Raw genomic sequence first — 20,840 nt, forward strand, 5'->3', positions numbered from 1 at the left:
CGTGTTTGTCTGCGTGCTCTTCACTGTGTTCTTCCCCCGGGTTCACCTGCAGGAGGAGCTGTGGCTCGTCTCGGTGTAAAGACCCCTCTGTCTGTGTCTCCTCCAGTGCCACCGACCCCCCCCCCCCCCCCCCCCCCCCCAACCCAGCTCTGAGGAGCGACAGAGCATATCAACACAGAATCAGGGAGGAGAGAGAGTGAGAGAGAGAGACCGAGGGAGAGTAAGAGAGTGAAAGAGAGAGAGAGCGATGGAGGGAGAGTGAGAGAGCGAAAGAGAGCGAAAGAGAGCAATGAGAGAGAGAGCGAGAATGAGAGCGAGGAGAGAGAGAGAGAGCGAGGGAGATAGCAGTCAGTGTGACAGATAAGAGCGTGGCGGTGAAACTCTCTTTTTCCATCTCTCTCTCTTTTTCCTTCACTCTCTCTGCCTCTCTCTCTCTCGCTGACTGCACTGTGGACGGAGGGGGGATAGAGAGACGCAAGTGCACACTAAGGTGTCAGGCAGAGACGCTCCTCAGACTCAAACAAACAGACGCACACTCGCTCAGTCCCACACACACTGACGCACGCACACATCCAAGGATCCCACAGCCCCGGCCGGACCCGCCAGAGGTGAACAGAGAAGAAGAGAGGGACGAGAGGGAGATCTAACTCAGGTACAGTGTCTCATCTCCGAGCCGTTCCCGCCTCTCTTTCATGTGTGAACCCGTTTCAGGTCAGTTCCCCTCGCACTCTTGTGAGACTGGACTTTGTTACTTGTTTTTCTCCAGGTGGGTGGACCGGCACTTCCTCTCTCTCCCTCTCTCTCCCTCTCTGTCTCTGTCTCTCCCTCTCTCACCGTGGATTCTCCGTGGAGTGTTATGGTGGGACTGGCTTCAAACAGCTCAGCTGATCAAGGTCCAGCTGTAGTAGAAGAAGAAAAAAACAGAAACCAGAGATATAACCTGCTGTTTTTGTTGTTATTGTTGTTGTTGTTGACGTGCAGGCAGGATGGAGCTGTTGACGGAGAAAGAAAAGGAGATGATACGGGATAGCTGGGAGAGCCTGGGCAGGAACAAAGTTCCTCACGGAATGGTGATGTTCTCCAGGTAAGTTTCCCTGCCCTCCCCTGCCCTACCCACTTCAGACAATTCACTCCCATCCAAGCAAAGAATACGAAAACCCGTTGATTCGACAAAGCTCCCATGAGCGAGTCTTCCTGAGTTGGGGGGAAAGGGACAGCCATGGTGTATGACCATGTCCTAAAGGTACGAAGTACGAAAGACGAGATATACCCCGGCCAGCTTCTTCATCGCACACTTTCACTCACTCGCAGAGACCAGAGGCTTCATGTGTTGCTTGGCGACAGGCTGCAATAGTGTGCAATTTACTTTGAGGCAGATGCTACTCAGGCAGGCAGGGGAGGAGAAGGAAAGGGAGAAACACGGCCGTTTGAACATCACACGTCGAGATGGTAAAGATGGCCGGGTGTAAACATATAATGTATACAATCTGTGCACGCAGCTATAGAGAACAGGGTTGTGACTGTGCGTGGTGTGTGCGTGTGTACCGAAATAGGCTGTTTGAGCTGGAGCCGGCCCTACTAGGGCTCTTCCAATACAACACAAGCTGCGGCTCCACACAGGACTGCCTGGCCAGCCCCGAGTTCCTGGACCATGTCACCAAGGTGAGTTTCCTGCTCACCACATCCACCGCCACGACATGCCCGCACGCACGCGCAGGCAGGCACCCGCACACATACACACATAAAGCCACAGGCACACAAACACGCACGCACACAGGGCCATCCATAAATCTGCGAAAACTGCATGTCAAACAGCGGCTCAAACTGTTCATGTCTGCAGCGGGGCAGTGTTGCACGGTCCTGGTGTGAGTGTGTGACCGCCCTCCTGGTGTCTGACGCTGCCCCTGCCTTCCCTCAGGTGATGCTGGTGGTGGACGCGGCAGTCAGCCACCTGGACGACCTGCTGTCCCTGGAGGACTTCCTGCTGAACCTGGGGAGGAAGCACCAGGCGGTGGGAGTGGACACCCAGTCTTTCGCCGTAGGTCTCCCTCTCTAATACAGCTTCCTCTTTTTTACTGCTGCTGCCAACCTGCAATATCAGGCAAAGATTCCCCCCCAAAAATAAGCAGTCCAGCTGTCTCTCTCTCCCTCGATCTCGTGTTCCTGACCTCACATCTTTGCACTGTGTTCTGTCCCTCTGCTCGTTTTTTGTCGTCTGGGCTATGTGTTGGTGTGTTGTTGTGTGGTTGTGTTGTCGCCGTGTCCTTGTGTTGTTGTGTGGTCACCATGGCCATGCATTGTTGTGTAATTGTGTTGTGTTGTTGGTTTGTTGTGTTGTCGTGTCGTCGTGTTTTGTTGCTGTGTTTCGCCGTGTCTGTGTGTTGTTCTGTCATTGTGTTGTCTCCGTATCCATGTGTTCTTGTGTTGCGTTGTTGTCGTGTGTCCATGTGTTGTTGTGTTGTTGTTTTGTCGTCCTCTATGTGTTGTTGTGTGGTCACCTTGACCATGTGTTGTCGTGTTGTTGTGTCGTTTTGTTGTCGTCGTGTCCATGGGTCGTTTTGTTGTCGTCGTGTCCATGTGTTGTTTGGCTGTCCTCGTGTCCATGTGTTGTTGTGTTGTTTGTGGTTGTGTCGTTGTGTTGTCATCGTGTCCATGTATGGTTGTGTGGTTGTGCTGTCTCCGGGCCCCAGGTGGTGGGGGAGTCCCTACTCTACATGCTGCAGTGCGCCCTGGGTGAGACCTACACGGCCCCGCTGCGCCAGGCCTGGCTCAACATGTACAGCGTGGTGGTGTCCGCCATGAGCCGCGGCTGGGCCCAGAACGGCGAGCACAAGGCTGACTGACGCCGCCCGCGGTCCCATACACAGGAGGCTGTCGTTGCTTCGATCACCCTCCCCCCACCCAACCCGGGGTTGTCATCATAATGCGGTACTTGTGTAACGGTTTTCAGTCGCTCCCTCAGAGTACAGGGTGCCAGCGTGGTGGTGGTGGTGGTGGTGGTGGCGGTAGTGGGAGTGGATGTATAGTGTAGGCACACTTGATGATGTGCTACCGCGGTCAGATCACATGAAAGGGGGCACGCTGAGTTCTCTTTGGTAGAGGGGTTGGCGTTGTAGCTGCCGTACGATGATGCATTCATGCCAGAAAAAGGGGTTCTTCTATAAAACCTGAGGCCCTCGTTATCGGGCGAAAGATGTGGAGAGTAGCCTTTGCAGGGTGAAGAAATGCTTTGTAAATATTGGTGTTGATATATCTACTCAAATAATAACGACTGTGGTGATCTTTCGTGATTATTCTTAGCAAAATGTGAAACCCTGGATGTTATAACTTAGGCATCACGTGGTGTTTAAGCTGTGATGATTACTGTGACCGAAACTCATCTTTGGATACAGGCCCGCATTATAGGAAAAAGGTTGGGTTGGAAATAACACCTGTTTATTGTTACCTCACTCCGATTAACGATGGATCATACAGATATACATCATACCTCCTGTTTTTTTGCGTACAACTTTGCTAGATGACTTTACAGTGACTGTTAATCTATTGACAATAGAAAACTTTTGAATTGTTTTGGACGAGAACTGTTATACTTTGATTACTTGGGGATATTTGACCGTTATTACGCCACTGTTGTGCGCACCTTCTGATTTTCAAGTGTTCACCAGGCCTGAGCTGTTGGAACTGTTGACTGCTGACTGTTCGCTAAAAGACTGTTATTACGATTTACTTTAAAGTTTGAATAAGCCAAACAATGAACATCTCCGCTTGAAGCCATGTAAAAACAGCAGCTAATTGGCTCTTTGTTTTAGGATTTTACTCCTGGTCAACGTGAAGTGGTTTGCCTGGGACAAAGAAATGTTGTCCATGTGAAGTACTTAATCCGTCAGAAAAAGCCAGCGGTACCTCGTCTTTAGTTGTGGGGAACAGATATCTATATCTATTTTTTCTAGAGTTATGTATTTTATGTTTCTTTGATTATGTCAAGGACGACCGTACTACTAACTTTGCTATCTCCCTTTATTGATAGAGGAGACGTCATACATATATATATATATAAATATAGAAATATATTGTTTGCTGAGATCGTACATTATGTGTTGCTGCTATAAAACTGTGTTTAAGATTCTGAATCACTCATAATGCCAAAATAAGTAGTTTAAGCAACAATATGCCAAGTATTTGTATATAAAAATACAACTGTATATCCAAGCTGCTGATATGTAGATATTGTTTCTTTTAATTTCTATGTTTACATTCACAAAGTTTATTTTTGTATTCTGAGCTGTATGTTTTTTAGTATGGAGACTACTTGGTTTACCAAAACTCACACACTCCCTGTTTGTTGCTGTTTTACTTTTGTCTTACTGGTAAATGGACCGATGTGGAGCAATAAGGTATGATTTAGATTATTTTATTTTCATTAATTAATTTAGTAATTAATTTTGCTTTCTTCAAGGGAGCAAAGGCATAAACAAATCCCTTTTGACACTGGAAGGAGCTGTTAGCAATCTTCGTTCAGGCTAACTTCCTATCCTTTTTTGCCGTTAGCACTCCCTTCCCTCCTCCCTCCGTCACCATAAATGTGGGTCTGGTTTGGCTCTTCTTCTCTTTACTTCTGCCTTTATTTTTTGCTTGGCGTGGTCATCAGTGTAAGCCGTTTCTTGAGAGCGCTGGAATCGGTACCTTCGCCTGTTCCGCCATTGTCAGTCAACACTGAAATCGCGCTGCCCACGCAGCCTCTTTGTGGGGTTCTCACTCCTGATTGGATAGAGTTGGAAGGGAATTCCAGAACATTTATTTTCTGTTTACTCTAGAGAGGAGGGCCTGAGAGGCCCATGTGACTGATATGGGTCCATAGGCTGTTATCAGTGATCAGTGATGAATATAGAGCTATTTAACACTTATTTTAACAAATAGATATTGCTTACAGCGCCTTTGATATTGGTTAATTTTTGTATTTGTATTGTATTTTCCATTTGCTATTTTAGTGTGTGACTCAAAGATTTTATACCATAAACAGTGGTTGAACTGTTCCAGCTAACTATGATATATTTTCACTGTGTGTGTGTGTAGGTGGTGTGTTTAAAGTCTTGGTTACAGTAATTTGTCCTATGCAGATGGTTGTTGTTTTGCGTAAACTATTTACGATGAACTTGGTGTAGGTTTTTACTTTTGGCAGCTGTGTTCACCAACTGCAAGTTTGTTTGAAACTTCTAAAGCATCCAAGCGTGTTTCTTGGATGTGTCGACGTCTACCTCATCTTTCCTACCGCGACTGAAGCCACGCATTAACATTTGAACCAAAATAATGACCTCCCATTGGACAGCTACGACGCAAATCACACATCCCTCAAGCCCATCAGCCTGTACATCGGATCCAACTCTTAAATACAAGTTGAATACAAATCTCCAATGCTATTGTGTGTATGTGTGAGTCTGTCTGTGTGTGTGTGTGGGTGTTGCTGAGATTAAAATAAAGTAAACATCTGTGACCGTTCTTCTGTTTCTTCTTCCCATCGCTTGTCACGTACGGATAACTGACCCTAACGATGTCTCGCGGCACTGGCGGTCTGAAATCGATCACACCACGGCTGATTTGCCTCCCGCTACCAAGCTGTGTTACATAAGAGACTGGCTGCCTCCCCTCAGCCATGAAGACGAAGAGAAAAGGAATATCTCAGCTAAAGGGTCAGAGGGATAGACGCATTAGTCTATGATCATGCTCCAGCACAAACAACGTCGCACACATCGGCAACAAATACTGTCCCAGAGTCAGGATTGGCCTTTTCAGAATGCACGCTAATGTTGCTCATCTCAGTATTAGTTCATAAAATCTAAAACATTGCAACATAAGATGATGAGAACCTCCATCCAATACGGCATGCATATTGCATCAATTTAATAACTCTGTTCAATTTCTATTTCATTACTCATCGTCCTAAAAAGCACGTTTCAGGCTGGCTGTCTGGTCCACTGCTGGAGCAAGGGGCTGACATGGCCCTAATCCGCCTCTCCTCTCAAGCCCAGTCCCAAAAGTAAGACTTGCTTAATTCAGCCTGGCACAATATGCTGTGTCCCGCTTCGGTCCACACAGACGCCAACGCAAGACTTGTCTTGGCAGGGTTGGTTTGTTTTTTATTCCCCAGAGAGAAGCATGTTGAACTTGTCTGAGGCCACGAGCGATGGTTAGATAACCCGTTATGTGAGTGACATTAACAAGGGCTCGTCATTGAGACCACTCCTTGGTTTTGCATACAATGTGCATCTTGTTCTTGCATGAACTTTCGGATTGCTGTTGTTGTAACTCCTGAATATTTCTGGCGTGGATCTGCTGCGTTGACGTTGGAGGGCTGCATGATTGGGTCTGAACACTTGCTTGTCTGAGGAGTCTTGAGAACTGGCAACATTATTATTTTTAGAAAGTCTGCAATGGTGTTTTTTCGAATTAAATGTGTGTGTGTGTGTGTGTGTGTTTGTATGTGGATGGGGGGTGGCATGGTTGAACGTCGTCATGGCAACTGTTAAGTGACAGTCCAGAGTGGTGTGTTTGTTTGTTTTTGTTGGAAGGGGGGGAAGGGGGGGCATGGGCAAGGCACCACTCACATGATAAATCATATTGTTGGGTGCCGGGGGTTGCAGATTATCTGCCAAACGGGTCAGTGTTGACTGCTTTCTTCCAGCCATTATCCAAGAGAGACGCGCTGCAATTACGGCACCCCCTGTCACCTGCACAATGAAAGCCACAGTGCCCCTCTTTGGATCGCCCACAGCCTCGGGAGGAACTGAATAACCATGCAGGCTACAAATGACAGCAGTGGGGCGAATCAGAGCACAGGGCCGAGCCAACGCTGTTCCCAGCACCCCTAAATGGATAACAGATGCAAGCTAATAATACTGGGAATAAACTCTTGCAAAAGAAAGAAGCACATTTGAAATGGCCCGTATAACCGTTCCTTTCAAGTGATACAGTGTCTGAATCAATGAGTTACAGGCCCCACAACAGGGGATAATTGCCCTCAAACAAACGGCTCACTTCAGAAATCAACTGAGCACTTTGCTATAATTAGTACTGAAAAACATATTTAAGACACTTTCCTTTTCCGTCACAAGCGAGCATCTGGGCAGGAGCGAGGGAGAATGCTGCTCGCACCCAGAGGAATTCACCTTTCATTAATCAGTTGCCAGGGGTGACGGGGAAATATCATGCACTGCCGACATAAGTTTATGCAACGATTAAATCAAGAATGCTTGTTATTTAATGGTGTAGCATATGCTTTGTGTGGATTACAAATGAATATAATTGAATAGGGAAGATGTGTCGCATGTTGCTCAAATAATTTACAGTCCAACTGTCATTACTTGCATTGTGGTCGAGTTTAAACAGCACAAGTCATGTTGCTATAATAGTTCCTGGTTAGTTTTGGGCACAGCGTTGAAATATATGCCTTAGAATAAGGTACATATACACATTATTAAAGGAAAATAGGTAATGTTTCATCCCTCCACTCTTTGTCTCAGAATAGGACAGTCAAATACAGATAACAACCGTGTTACAAAATAAGTAATCTGACCAAAATCAAAAAGCCTGAGAAAGACAAAGTCAAATAAATAATATGCAAGTCGAATGAGGAAAACATAAAAAAACAAATCCACCTCGAATACAAATACCATGGAAAACAAGGATAAAATAATAGTGAGGGTGATGGTCACAGTAATGAGTGGCATTGACACGCCTTGTGTTGTATGGTGAGGAGGGGATGTAAACCATAGTGTTGAGTTACATTGGTGTCTCTATATTCCACTTCCCTGCACTTTAGTTCTCGGTCCATGCAGCATATTTCAGGCCATGCTGGATTGTCACACATAGGATACAATTAGTCATCAAGGCACGGCAACAGAGCGATGGGACCAATCCACACGATTCTTACAATCAGTTTGGCAAGTACAACCGTCCCCTTCGAACAGAAAAGACTGCCTTATACAAAACTAGGAACTATACAGATTATTAGTATAAAACATTGGCATAGGCGCATGTTTCGCTACTGTACTTGGGTTGTTTGGAATGTAAGCAGATGATTGCATTGCTTGACAAAATAGGAACATGCAACAGTGTTTTACAGAGAGTTCAGTGAATACCACCAGACCTACACAGGAATATTCTCGGAGTGAAATAAAAGTACTACTGTATAGAGCCACGCCCATTCTGGTGTCCCCTCTAAACTAACCTTATTTCGGAAGAAATATGTACCTTCTATTTTTAACCCGTTTGATTTGTGCCATGCATTACACATATGATGTTTTTCAATTTAAAAGATTCTCAACAGTCACATTTTGGCGTTGTTAAAGTCAGTGTTAAAGTCTGTGACGTAATTAGTAAGACCACTCACCCAAAAATTGCGTGTGTGTGATGCCGCAACTTTCTCTAAATACCATCTACCCTGAGCCGCTGAAGACACCGTAGCATTAACACACATTATCATGTGTTTCTAGTACGTGATTTCATCACACAAGCAACTGGTCTTGGATAATGTGGGCGAAGAGAGATGTGTAAATATTACATTTATAGCCCAAGCAAGTAACAATTACACATTAAATCAAAAAAACTAAATTATATTGGTCTTTCAATGGGTAAACAAAATATTTTCATTCATGGTCAAATGTCTGTGTTTGTGGTGACTTCCGTTTTGATACAAAATATTTGAATTGAATTAGACATGGTATCCTTTTCACTTTGCGATCCTTTGGAAAAATTAAGAGCAGACGAGTCCACGGCGACGTGAGACTATAATTACAGAGTCCTCAGATGAGCTACGATGAGACAGCCCTAAGCATGATGAAACTAACCCCAATAGGCACCCACCCACCCACCCACCCACCAAAGAAACACGAATCAACAATATTAACACGACACACATCGAATTTAATAGCAAAACAGTGGCCCTTATGTGGCCGACCACAACCAGGCCTCATGGACCGCTCACTAACTCACTCCCGACCCTCACATGGCTCATGTAAAGAGGGCATGTTCCACCATCTCTTTGAGCCGGTCCTCCTTCTGCTCTCACTGCAGATGGCTCTGCTAAACCCGTCGCCCTCGCCCTCGCCCTGCCACCGAGGAACCAGATCTGCCCGTGCCAACGCCATCCTGCCGGGGCGTGCTGGGGCTTATGCACAATCACACGCAAACACACGTACACACGCGCGCGCTTCTGATGGGAACTTTCTGATCACCTCATGTGCGAGCCGCACAGTCTGACAGACAGAAGACCTCCGCTCGGCGGCAGAGGCCTCGTCGCGACGTTCTCCAGAAGTGAACCAAAGAGTCTCTCCCCGTCTTAGCTAAGCGTATGCTCATGTATCAAATCCAGGTGGATGGTCTTGGCGTTGTTTTTTTTTATTGAGCTTTTTTGGGGTGGGGTTAGGGCACAAGCATCTTCTAAATGCGTTCCTATGGGCGAGGGGCAGCGGATGCTCTGCGGCTCTTGAGGCGGGTTGGCCGGGCTGGGGGGCGGGGCTAAACGGTGAGAAGCAACACACGCAGCACGGTGGTGGCACCGCGGCAGGGTGGGGGGGGGGGGGGGACGTGGGGCCAGCGGGTCTCACTGGTAGCCCACCGTGCTGTCCATCACAGAGCAGTAGGGGCCGTCCTGGGGGTCCTGCAGCCGGGTCTCGTGGGTCCCCGAGGGCCCCCCTGCCTCCTCCTCGCCCTCCTCCATGTCGTCCTCGGCGGGGCCGTGGCTGGAGCGGCTCTGGGAGCGGGCCAGGGCGCCGTAGCTCTGGTGGGCTGGGGAGGGCATGGGGGTCAGGCCCAGCTCGGGCTCCAGCAGCACCGACGCCACGAACAGCTGCAGGGGGCAGAGGGACGCAGGGCGGGGGTTGGACGTTGTGGCGGAGCATGTGGTGCACTGTGTTTGTTCACTGGGTGGTGTGAGCTGTGGGGTGTCCATGACGCTACGTCATCAGGAGCCCGTTTGTGCTTTATCGGCTGTTTTAATGTCACTAGTGTTACTGTTCAATCTTAAACAATCTTGCATAAACAACAACAAATTAACAAAATAAACGTTTTAAGGTGCATTTTATGATGCTGACAACTCTAAGGTCAGGAGGTCTCAAGGAACACACACACACACACACACACACACACACACACACACACACACACACACACACACACACACACACACACACGGGGGCACACATGCACAGACAGACACACACACATATACAAACACACATAGATACACGCACACGCATTAACAATAAAACATGCTACTGTACACTGGAGGCCGTGGAGGGCGGGGCTGCGCTTCTCTCTCTGTCACTCAGAGTTGCCTCGGTCGGTTGGTCAGCCATCTGGGAAACAAAATAGTGCCGTTTACTAACACCTCCCCGCTGGCACAGTACACACACTGAACACACACACACATTCAAACATCCAGGGTTTAATGACCGACCGGGTAGCTTGACGACTTGTCCGGCTGCTTCCTGAGGAACAGGCGGAAGAGGGCAAAGGTCACGCAGCAGACCAGAGACGAGAAGGTGAACAGCGTGATGGGATGCATTGGGCCTGGAAGAAGAGATGAGACGAGGACGAAGGGACTAGTGAATGTAAGAGCGTACGAGACACGGCCCACTGATTCACTGAGGCAGAAGGAGAAGGAAGAGAAGGAGGATGAGAAGGAGGATGAGGAGAAGGAGGAGGAGGAGGAGGAGGAGGAGGTGGAGAAGAACTACAACAACAATTACAACAATAACAAAGTGGAGACAAGGAGAGGCAACAGTAGAGGGGTACCTAGTCTGAGCACAGAGAAGAAGAGGAGCCAGAAGATGCAGAGGATGGGCGCCACGACGACCTGGGCGATGGCGGCCCGGTGGATGCGCTGGCTGAGCCTGGTGGGGACGTAGGCGTAGTAGATGTTGTAGCGGTCCACCATGTGCTTCAGGACGACGTACAGGAGCCCTGGGACACACACACACACACACACCAGGACAGACACGTACACACATACACACACACCAGGACACACACGTACGTAACACGCACACACACACGCACAAACACGCATGCACACACACACACACATCCGGACACAAACACACACACACACGCACGCATGAACACACGCAAGCATTAACATACACTGATTAACACAGCAATCGTCAGTTTGATCAATAAGAAACAGCACAGAGGTGAGTGACAGGGAGCCCCTGTTCCTGCTGAAGTACCCTATATCTTCCTGATCTGGGTGCAGTAGTAAATAGAGGCTTGGTAAGCTCTGGGCACAGACAGGAGTAGAGTGGGCGTCTGGCTCGCAACCCGTTGAGTCTGAGCGTCTCGGACCACAACACATTCACACGGTCTGCTGCCGGCTGGCAGGCAGCGGGGGGCAGAAGGTTACAGTAGCAGCAGAGACACACAGGCTGACAGACAGACAGGGGACCGACAGACAGGGGGACGGGCAGGCCACCAGAAACACACAGGCTGACAGACAGACAGGGGACAGACAGACAAGGGGGCGGGTAGGCCACCAGAAAAACACAGGTTGACAGACACACAGGCTGACAGACAGACACAGACAGGGAAACAGAGAGACGGGCGGGCAACCAGACAATCAGACTGGGGACAGACAGACAGACAGACAGACAGACAGACAGACAGACAGACAGACAGACAGACAGACAGACAGACAGACAGACAGACAGACAGACAGACAGACAGACAGACAGACAGACAGACAGACAGACAGACAGACAGACAGACAGACAGACAGACAGACAAGGGGACAGACAGTCAGACAGAAGGACATGCGGTCCTACATAAAGTTTGCGTGTAATATCTATGGCTAAATCTATGTGTATAAGGGTGACCAGCTTCAACACAAGACACAAATTAAGTGGAAGGACTCGAAACGTCCCATGAATCAATACTGAAGAATAGATAGAAAACACACACTTACACATACACATATAAATACACATACACACAAACACACTCGCATACAGCACAAGCTGAGTGCTGAATGACGAAGCCATAAAGCAAGCAGCCATCCTCACCAAAGGGCATTATAATGGGACAGGTGATGCTGTAGGTCATACTGACGGCAACGATACACATGGTCCACGCATACTCCAGACCAAACTGGAACTCATAGGCCTGGCTCTACAGGTAGAGAGAGAGAGAGAGAGAGAGAGAGAGAGAGAGAGAGAGCGAGAGAGCGAGAGAAAGAGAGAAAGAGAGAGAGAGAGCGAGAGCGAGAGAGAGAGAGAGAGAGAGAGAGAGAGAGAGCGAGAGCGAGAGCGAGAGAGTGAGAAGGAGACAAATAAAACATACCACAATAGCCACAGGAAATTGCATTTCAACCGAGTGTGATTACATTTTCTTTGACATGACATCCATAACCGGCTGAGCGAGACGCTAATCGTCACACACATTTATCGCTCCACACTTCCGATGAGGGGTGGGACACATTAGATGGGGGGAGGGGGGGGGCTGACCCGCTTGAGGTGAATGCGCTCCGCCTTGGACTTGGCGAGACAGAGGCGGGTGGAGTAGACTGCCAAGGCCGGGATGCGGAGCAGCTCCATGGCGGTGCCGATCAGGCTGGCCGTGATGACGTAGTTGACGAAGAAGGCGCCGTTGTCGGGCAGAAACACACACCTGGGGGAGGGGAGGGAGACAGGTGGAACAGGGCGACAGGTTGAGCGTCTGGTGGCACTGAGCAGCCGGTAATGTGACACACAGGTCATTGGGGCTGTGGTGGAGGGGTGCACGAATAACATGAACTGGGAAGGGGAGGGAACTGGGAAGTCTCACTGGAACTTGACCTCCCTGTCGTCCAGGAAGTTTACGTCAAAGAGCCATCTGAAGAACAGGTCCAAGCTGCGACAAGAGAGGGAAGATAATTTAGATGCAACTACAAGAACTACTGCTATTACTACCTATTCACACATTTTACTTGATAATTAGCTTTTTATATCTTGTTGCAGAGTCTGCAAAATATGTGTGCTTTAGAAAAGATACAATAAAATACAAAAACTCAAATCACTGCACAAAAATATGATTCGAAACAAACATTTATGCAAACAGATTCTAATTTAAGAAGGAAATCCGCGAGGAAGACGAGGCTGAGGACATGGTGGCTACCTGGAGAGGCCCAGCGACGGCAGAATGATCACCATGAAGACCAGCAGTAAGAAGCACTTGTGCATGGTGATCTGGTTCGCCCCAGACCTGCAACCCAACAACACAAACCAACAGGGGGGGGGGGACCGTCATCAAACACGCTCATACAAGACACAACCTGTATAAGGGCTCGTTAGTCTGGTGGTGGGTGGGGTTTGACTACCCGCCCGAAAGGACTGGGTCCAACTTGTAGGATCCCTGAGCAAGATGTCACGTACCCCTACCTGCTCGTTATCGGCATGCATCTGTGTTCAGTTAGTCGTGGTTGGATGAGAGTGACTTGACTAAATATGTGATTATTTACATAGTAAGGAATAATGTATAGAACGTGTGTAATGTATAGAACTTGCTTCGCCCTCACCTCCGCTTCGCGTCGGTGTCCTGGTCGCCCTGTCGGGGCTTATTTTCCCGATAATGACCAGAAACGCTCGATACATTATCCCGCTTATTACACGTCTTCTTGCCAAACCGAAAAAATAACTTCACACGGTGTGTCTTTATACAATTACCATTCATAGTGTTGATCATCAGAGAAATAGTCTGCCAAAGACGTTGACGTTGCTTTGCAACCGAATACCCTGGGGTTGATAAGTTACCGGACTGATTGCGGAGTGATACCAAAGACGTAAATCAGAGACAAAAAATCCACGTGACAGCTGTCATTATATGCTTAGCAACGGTCAACTATCGAAAAATAATTCACAGCCGGAAGTTGTGAAGGACCATGCAAGTGAACGGAGCGTTCCTCAGCATTGAGAAGGGCAGTGTAACCTTTAGTACACCTATAGTACACCACACACACCTACACCTTTAGTACACCTATAGTACACCACACACACCTATAGTACACCTATAGTACACCACACACACTTATAGTACACCTATAGTACAGCAAACCCATCTATAGTACAACAGACCCATCTATAGTACACCTATAGTACACCACACACACCTAGAGTACACCTATAGTACACCACACACACACCTATAGTAGATCAACGCACCTATAGTACAGCAGACCAATCTATAGTACACCGATAGTTATCACACACCTATAGTACCACACACACACCTATAGTACACTTATAGTACACCAGACACACCTATAGTACACCGATAGAACATCACACACACCTTTAATACATCACACACATCTATAGTACACATATAGTACATCACACACCTATAGTACACCTATAGTACATCAACACACCTATAGTACACCTATAGTACATGAAGCACCTATAGTACACCTATAGTACATCACACACCTATAGTAAACCTATAGTACATCAAACACCTATAGTACACCTATAGTACATCACACACCTATAGTAAACCTATAGTACATCACACACCTATAGTACACCTATAGTACATCAACACACCTATAGTAAACCTATAGTACATCACACACCTATAGTAAACCTATAGTACATCACACACCTATAGTAAACCTATAGTACATCACACACCTATAGTAAACCTATAGTACATCACACACCTATAGTACACCTATAGTACATCAACACACCTATAGTAAACCTATAGTACATCACACACCTATATAGCTCCCAAGGAACAGAGAGATGAAACGGGATGCGGTGGGGAAATACGTCGACCTCGTGAGAAGTCAGGGGACGTCTCCTACGAGGCTGTCACTCGCTCGTTAGCGCAAACTACCGTTTTCACACCAGCAAACACTCGATTTGCATTCGCTTGGCGGCACATCCCGCCTTCACACAGCCCGTCTGTGGGGGGGGTTATGTAATGACCGGGGGGCTCCGCCGCTCCGGGAGCCACAGCGCATATCATTATCCCCGCATGGCGATCGCTATGACAACCTGCCCGGAATAATGTGCTTGTGTGCACGCAGCGAGCGAACAAGGGGGAGGGCAGAATCGACGGACAGACTGACGGACAGACTGACGGACAGACTGACAGACATGGTGACAGGGGGAGGGAGGGACAGAGGGAGGGGGCGGTGAGTTAGTGACAGAGAGGCAGACAGAGAGACAGACAGAGAGACAGAGAGGCAGACAGACAGACAGACAGACAGACAGACAGACAGACAGACAGACAGACAGACAGACAGACAGACAGACAGACAGAGAGACAGACAGGCAGGCAGGCAGGCAGGCAGGCAGACAGACAGACAGACAGACAGACAGACAGACAGACAGACAGACAGACAGACAGACAGACAGACAGACAGACAGACAGACAGACAGACAGACAGACAGACAGACAGACAGACAGAGAGAGAGAGAGAGAGAGAGAGAGAGAGAGAGAGAGAGAGAGACAGAGGCAGAGACTAGTGAAAGAGAAAGACGGAAAGACTGCTGGACAGAATGACAGACTGACATCGGTTCAGCCAGCCAGCCAGGCGGCCAGACAGACAAATAATAGAAGATAAATAATATAGACCAGGTCAACCCCCACCCCCTTAACCCAAACAAACAGAGTGTGGAGCTAATGCCTGGAGGGGCAGAGGCCTGTAAGGTGAGCAGAGGGGGGCGGGTCGTCACCTGGTCCAGTGGGACTCAAAGAAGGACGAGTAGTAGACGATGAAGGGCAGGAGCACTGAGAAGGCCCACAGCAGCAGGGTGGGGAAGAACTGGGTGATGACCGGGCTCTGCATCAATCAATACAAAGACAGCTATCAGATCTGGTGGCCCCAGAGGCCCAAAGGGAGGGGCCAAGACGTCGTGAAAGACAGACAGACAGACAGACAGACAGAAAGACAGACATAGAGAGAGAGACAGACATTTGATGTCAGACTCTATTGAACTTGTACTCAGTCTTTTGTTTTATGTTGGAACTGTGTACTGCTGTCCATCTTGGCCATGTCTCTCTTGTAAAAGACATTTTAATCTCAATGAGACTAAACCTGGTTAAAGAAAGGATACAATAATAATAATAATAATAATAATAATAATAATAATAATAATATTAATAATAATAATAATTATTATTATTATAAACAGATAGACAGACAGACATGGCAGAAAATGAGGATTAAAGAAAGAAAGGATGACAGTAAAGAGAAAGAAAGAATGTATGAAAGACAGAAGGTGTTTTTCCTGGGTGACCCCAGCACGCGCCCAGCTCAGGTAAGACGCGCTGACCCTGAGACTCTCCACAGGTCTGGTGACGTTGAACTTGTCCATGGTGTTGACGATGATGGCCGGTGTGGTGAGGAAGAAGAGCAGGAGGAAGAGGAGGATGTTGAGGAGGACACAGCGGAGCCACCAGCGGGAGCCGCACAGAGACAGGTTCTCCCTAGAGACAAGGAGCACCGTAAATGATCCGGCCAATCACAAAGCAGGATGGACGTTAAACATGCAACCCAACATGGCGCTTGTTTGAAATGGACCTGCGCTTGGAAGTGGCGCTGTGTTATGATATGGGAATCATACTGCTGTTCATTCGTGTTGTATGATACAGTTTGGTTTCTTGGGCAGAGAGAGCTGCCTTCTGTGTGAATCAGTAGTCCACACTACAGTCCCCTTTTCAGTTGAACACACATTCATATTGTGGCCATACATCCATACAGCGCCCCCACACACACACATATTGGTCACGCTCCATTGTGACCAATTAGACAGAAGGAGAAACGAACGCTGGGTGAATTCGTGTCGGTGTTGGAGCTGTGGTGCACATACATCTCTCGCGTGTTACGTAAGCTCAGCAATGTTGCTTACGCGACTGAGATAACATGCATTACGGCTAACCCACTAATCGACTTATCGCCACTGAACTACAAGTTACCCATGCATATTGATTTGCAAAACAATGACAGTTCAACGCTTTCCATTCCAAACCCTTGGTCACCAATTATTTGAATAACACATTTGGTGTTTACATGGGGGCATTTATTAATGAAATAAGTGTTACATCACAAAAAGCACTCTGAATACATGAATTGACCTGGAAGGGAGATGCATGTGAATAGATGGACAAACAATATGGAAGGATACAAAGTCACATGGACCGATGATAGACAGACAGACAAACAGAGAGACAGACAGACAGAGAGACAGACAGAAAGACAGACAGACAAACAGACGGGCAGACAGACCAACAGAGAGACAGACAGACAGACTGGGAGACCGACAAACAAACAGACAGACAGACAGACAGACGGCGAGACAGAGTGACAGACGGGGAGACAGAAAGACAGACGGGCAGGGGGACGGACAGACAGACAGACAGACGGGGAGACAGACAGAAACACAGACAGACCGACAGAGTGAAAGACGGGGGGACAGACAGACAGACAGATGGATGGATGGGGAGACAGTCAGACAGACAAACAGATGGATGGGGAGACAGACAGACAGACAGACAGACAGACAGACAGACAGACAGACAGACAGACAGACAGACAGACAGACAGACAGACAGACAGACAGACAGACAGACAGACAGACAGACAGACAGACTGACAGACAGCACTGACCAGATGATGTCACTGGGGGCCGGGGCGTAGGTGACTCCCCAGTTGTGCGACTGCACCACAGTGGTGATGCTTGACTGCTGGGCTTGCCGGCGGCAATGCACGCGGCTGTGGTCCTTGACGATACTGAAACCCAGCAGCATGTCGAGGAACAAGGTGACACAGTTGGCACATCATCAGCCCCACCATGCTCCATTAAGCTGATTAACAAAAGCGATCGACTCCGTTTATTGAGTGGATGGGCTCAGGACATGTTTCTTTATGCTGATGTTCCCCTCTGCCTGATTGTGACGAAGATAAAGAGTTGGGGAAAGTCTCTGAGGTCCACAGCTCATTGGGCAGCTCATCAGAGAGTTGATATTGGACAACGCAATAAGATTTCTCTTCTTCGAGATGAGTTCTGCAAGACATTAACTGAAATGGTTCAGGCCGTGGATTCACTCACACTGCTGTCATCCTGTCGTCGCGGAAGGTGACAAAGGCGATGCCCAATCTCTTCAGAGGGATGCGATTCTTCTCTGCGTTAAATTCATCCGTTAGCTTTTCCTCTAACTCACTGTAGTACTGCTCTGCATCCACCTGCAGGTAGACAGAGCCTCCATCAAACCAGGGTTTGAACATGAACTTGCTTTATTTTACTCAGTTCTGAAAACCTAGGTTTGGATCACAGCGCCTCCCAGTGGTAAGATGATGGCAGTGCAACAGAATAAAGTGAAATCATTTTGGTTTTTTTCAGCATGAAATACTGTACCTGTTCGAAGCCACAGAAGTCACAGCAGAAGATCTGCGCACAGGGATGCGTCTTGATCATGATCTTGCCCTCCTTTTGCGCCTTTGTCGCAAAATACAATCGGCCTTTCATCGCCTTTCTCCTGTCAACCACACAAACACAAAGAAACAGGTATCACCACAACAACTTCAACAACAACAACATCCTAAACGTTGTGTAGTCCTCAGACCAAGCAGGGGACTCTACCTCTCCAGGTCCAGCCTCATCAGCTGGTTCACGTCGAAGCAGAAGTGGATGTCGGTGACGGTGCAGCTGGGGTAGGCCTCACTGGGGTGGGGGGGAAGACAGCGGTGGATTACATGGTTAATACCCAGCCAAACAGGGACTTCAAACTATATGGCGGCAACCTATGGTCCCGTGCGGAGCAGGTCGGGGTTTAACTCAGAGACAGGAGGAGCGCGTGGACTCACTGGAAGTGTTTGGTGATGAGTCCCGGGTCGGAGATCTCTCGAGGGATGGAGGTTATCATCAGGGTTCTGGCTACCTGCAATGCAGCATTTGGACCCCCCCCCATCAGAAGTGAGGCAGTTTGGAGGTCAGCTTTAGGACCTCCAGATTTATACTGATTTGTATTATTGATTAGTTGATTAAGTACAGATACAAGGGAATTATTAGCATGTCAGAATAACATTTTTAAGTTACATACATTTAACAGTATTTCAAATCACTAATGCTACTATTTAAAAAAATATATCACGAGTGTAATACTCCAGATTGGGCAAATATCTGGTGGGTAGTTGAATGACGGTGGGGCAGCCCAGTCTAATCAGGGGTCACCCTGGGTAGGCCTGTCCTACCCAGAAGGTTTCATGCATTACATTGCGCCCCCTCGGGTTAACAGTGAGAGGCGGCAGGCGAGTGGGCGCTCACTGACCTTCTCATCCTCTCCGTACTGCAGCTTGGCCGAGTGGTGGAGCATGCAGAGCACGGTGATGATGAAGTAGAGCAGGGCGAAGACGCTGTGCAGCCACAGAAATCCGTCCCTGCACGGGGAAAGCCCCAGATGTCAGAAGTGGTGTCCGCGGCGCGCTTATATGGACAATTAACAATGAACCTTTTCTTTGTAGTTGCTCTGTGTAACCTCATCAACGCCACGACCACCGCCACCGCCACCGCCATGCCATGCTAGACTTACTTCTCACTCAGATTGGCCATTGTTGCTCTTCCAAAGTTTTCGGGACTGTCTCCTGTAGAAAATAATAAAACGTGACAATTTAATAGTTCAATTTAAACATTTTCCAGTGGCGTGTTTTCGGAGAACCCGCCCCACCCAGGCTGGTGAAAACGGGAACAAATAACCCAATTCTAAAATGAACGTCCCCAGTATCTTAGATACCGTACTATGGCCCTGCTTTGTTTACAGTAACCATGGCACTGGGAGGGTGTTGTTTTTTATTCTAAACAGAGAGTGACAAAGCCCATAAGATGAGGGTCATAAAATGGCGGTGGGAGACCCAAGTTTTACGTCGCTGCTTTAATGGCCGCCCTGTACATTCCACCATGGACGGCTCAACGTATGTGGCTGGAATAGAAGCCAACTGCCAGCGATGCGTTTTACTGCGTTTCTCACTGACGTCAAGACACGTGAAGTGGAAACATTAGACTTTATAACCCTTGACTATAGAAACTCTCCATCAATACCGCTGGTGTTTCACAGATAAAGTCCTTTTCTTTCACTGAGCCGCTGCCCCTAACCACTTCTTTCCATCCTGTGTATAGCTTGAGCTGTGGCTGTATATAGACCGAGCCCTTATAAACTAAAATATCCATGGTATGTGAGCGAGACTGTTGAGTGTGTGTGGCCTGAGATGTTCCCCATAATCCACTCTGTCCCCCTCCCTCTATCCCTCTCTCCCTCTCTCTCTCCTTCTCCCTCTCCCCCCTCTCTCCCTCTCCCTCTCTCCCCCAACTCTCTCTCTCTCTCTCGCCCCCCTGAGGTTAGGAGACCGCTAACGACGGACATGTCCCCCGGTGGTGCGCGCCTCAAATCACCCAGTAGGTCGCCGGAGAGGTTGATGGGCAGGACCACGGCCAGGGAGAGCAGGCAGACCACGGCCATGAGCAGGATGACGTGGCGCTGGAAGGACAGGTAGGTCACAGCGTCCAAGCCACACTTGCTGCGGATCTCCTCGTCCCTGCGACCACACCCACAACATCAACGCACACGCAGGACATTTCAGAGGATACGCGCAGAGGAGGACGCGGCAAGTGTGACTGGCACTGGGGTCTAGACGGAGATGGCCTCAGCGATGCTGGCGTCCGGCTCAGGAGGTAGAGCCTGTTGGCTGGTTACAGGAAGGTTGCTAGTTCAATACCTGGCTCCTCCTAGCGAGAGTGTCGGGGTGTCCTTGAGCAAAACACCGGACCCCGACTGGCTATTGCATTGCATGGTTGACACAACCGTCGGTG

At 48.4% G+C, this 20,840-nt stretch overlaps 2 protein-coding genes across 2 annotated transcripts in view; one reads left to right on the forward strand and one right to left on the reverse strand.

Moving 5' to 3' along the window:
* Positions 1-171: 171 nt before the first annotated feature.
* ngb (neuroglobin) lies at positions 172-5,496 on the forward strand. The gene is made up of 5 exons (XM_060052312.1): positions 172-652; positions 982-1,084; positions 1,554-1,662; positions 1,919-2,038; positions 2,691-5,496. Exons 2-5 carry the CDS (start codon positions 987-989, stop codon positions 2,841-2,843), a joined length of 480 nt encoding a protein of 159 aa, XP_059908295.1. The 5' UTR covers positions 172-652; positions 982-986; the 3' UTR covers positions 2,844-5,496.
* A 1,736-nt stretch (positions 5,497-7,232) lies between these two features.
* The window catches only part of tmem63c (transmembrane protein 63C), a 30,137-nt gene continuing 16,529 nt past the window's right edge, over positions 7,233-20,840 (reverse strand). Inside the window, exons 6-23 of the mRNA XM_060052315.1 lie at positions 20,424-20,566; positions 19,567-19,618; positions 19,306-19,414; positions 18,842-18,915; positions 18,618-18,698; positions 18,393-18,513; positions 18,087-18,220; positions 17,645-17,767; positions 16,311-16,464; positions 15,711-15,817; positions 13,144-13,230; positions 12,814-12,879; positions 12,495-12,657; positions 12,054-12,159; positions 10,792-10,959; positions 10,454-10,566; positions 10,278-10,352; positions 7,233-9,844 (exon numbers count right to left, since the gene is read on the reverse strand). Of these exons, the coding sequence (XP_059908298.1) occupies positions 9,599-9,844; positions 10,278-10,352; positions 10,454-10,566; positions 10,792-10,959; positions 12,054-12,159; positions 12,495-12,657; positions 12,814-12,879; positions 13,144-13,230; positions 15,711-15,817; positions 16,311-16,464; positions 17,645-17,767; positions 18,087-18,220; positions 18,393-18,513; positions 18,618-18,698; positions 18,842-18,915; positions 19,306-19,414; positions 19,567-19,618; positions 20,424-20,566 (2,122 nt within the window). The 3' untranslated portion in view covers positions 7,233-9,598. The remainder of the gene's footprint in view (positions 9,845-10,277; positions 10,353-10,453; positions 10,567-10,791; positions 10,960-12,053; positions 12,160-12,494; positions 12,658-12,813; positions 12,880-13,143; positions 13,231-15,710; positions 15,818-16,310; positions 16,465-17,644; positions 17,768-18,086; positions 18,221-18,392; positions 18,514-18,617; positions 18,699-18,841; positions 18,916-19,305; positions 19,415-19,566; positions 19,619-20,423; positions 20,567-20,840) is intronic.

Source organism: Gadus macrocephalus, chromosome 5 (genome assembly GCF_031168955.1).
Source record: "Gadus macrocephalus chromosome 5, ASM3116895v1".
NCBI classification, from domain to species: Eukaryota; Metazoa; Chordata; class Actinopteri; order Gadiformes; family Gadidae; genus Gadus; species Gadus macrocephalus.

What these genes read in the sequence shown, in the direction of transcription:
- ngb (XM_060052312.1), top strand. Translation starts at nt 987, where the DNA reads ATGGAGCTGTTGACGGAGAAAGAAAAGGAGATGATACGGGATAGCTGG. An exon ending in GGAATGGTGATGTTCTCCAG is followed by an intron (nt 1,085 to 1,553) that starts GTAAGTTTCCCT and finishes GTACCGAAATAG; the next exon opens with GCTGTTTGAGCTGGAGCCGG. An exon ending in TGGACACCCAGTCTTTCGCC is followed by an intron (nt 2,039 to 2,690) that starts GTAGGTCTCCCT and finishes TCCGGGCCCCAG; the next exon opens with GTGGTGGGGGAGTCCCTACT.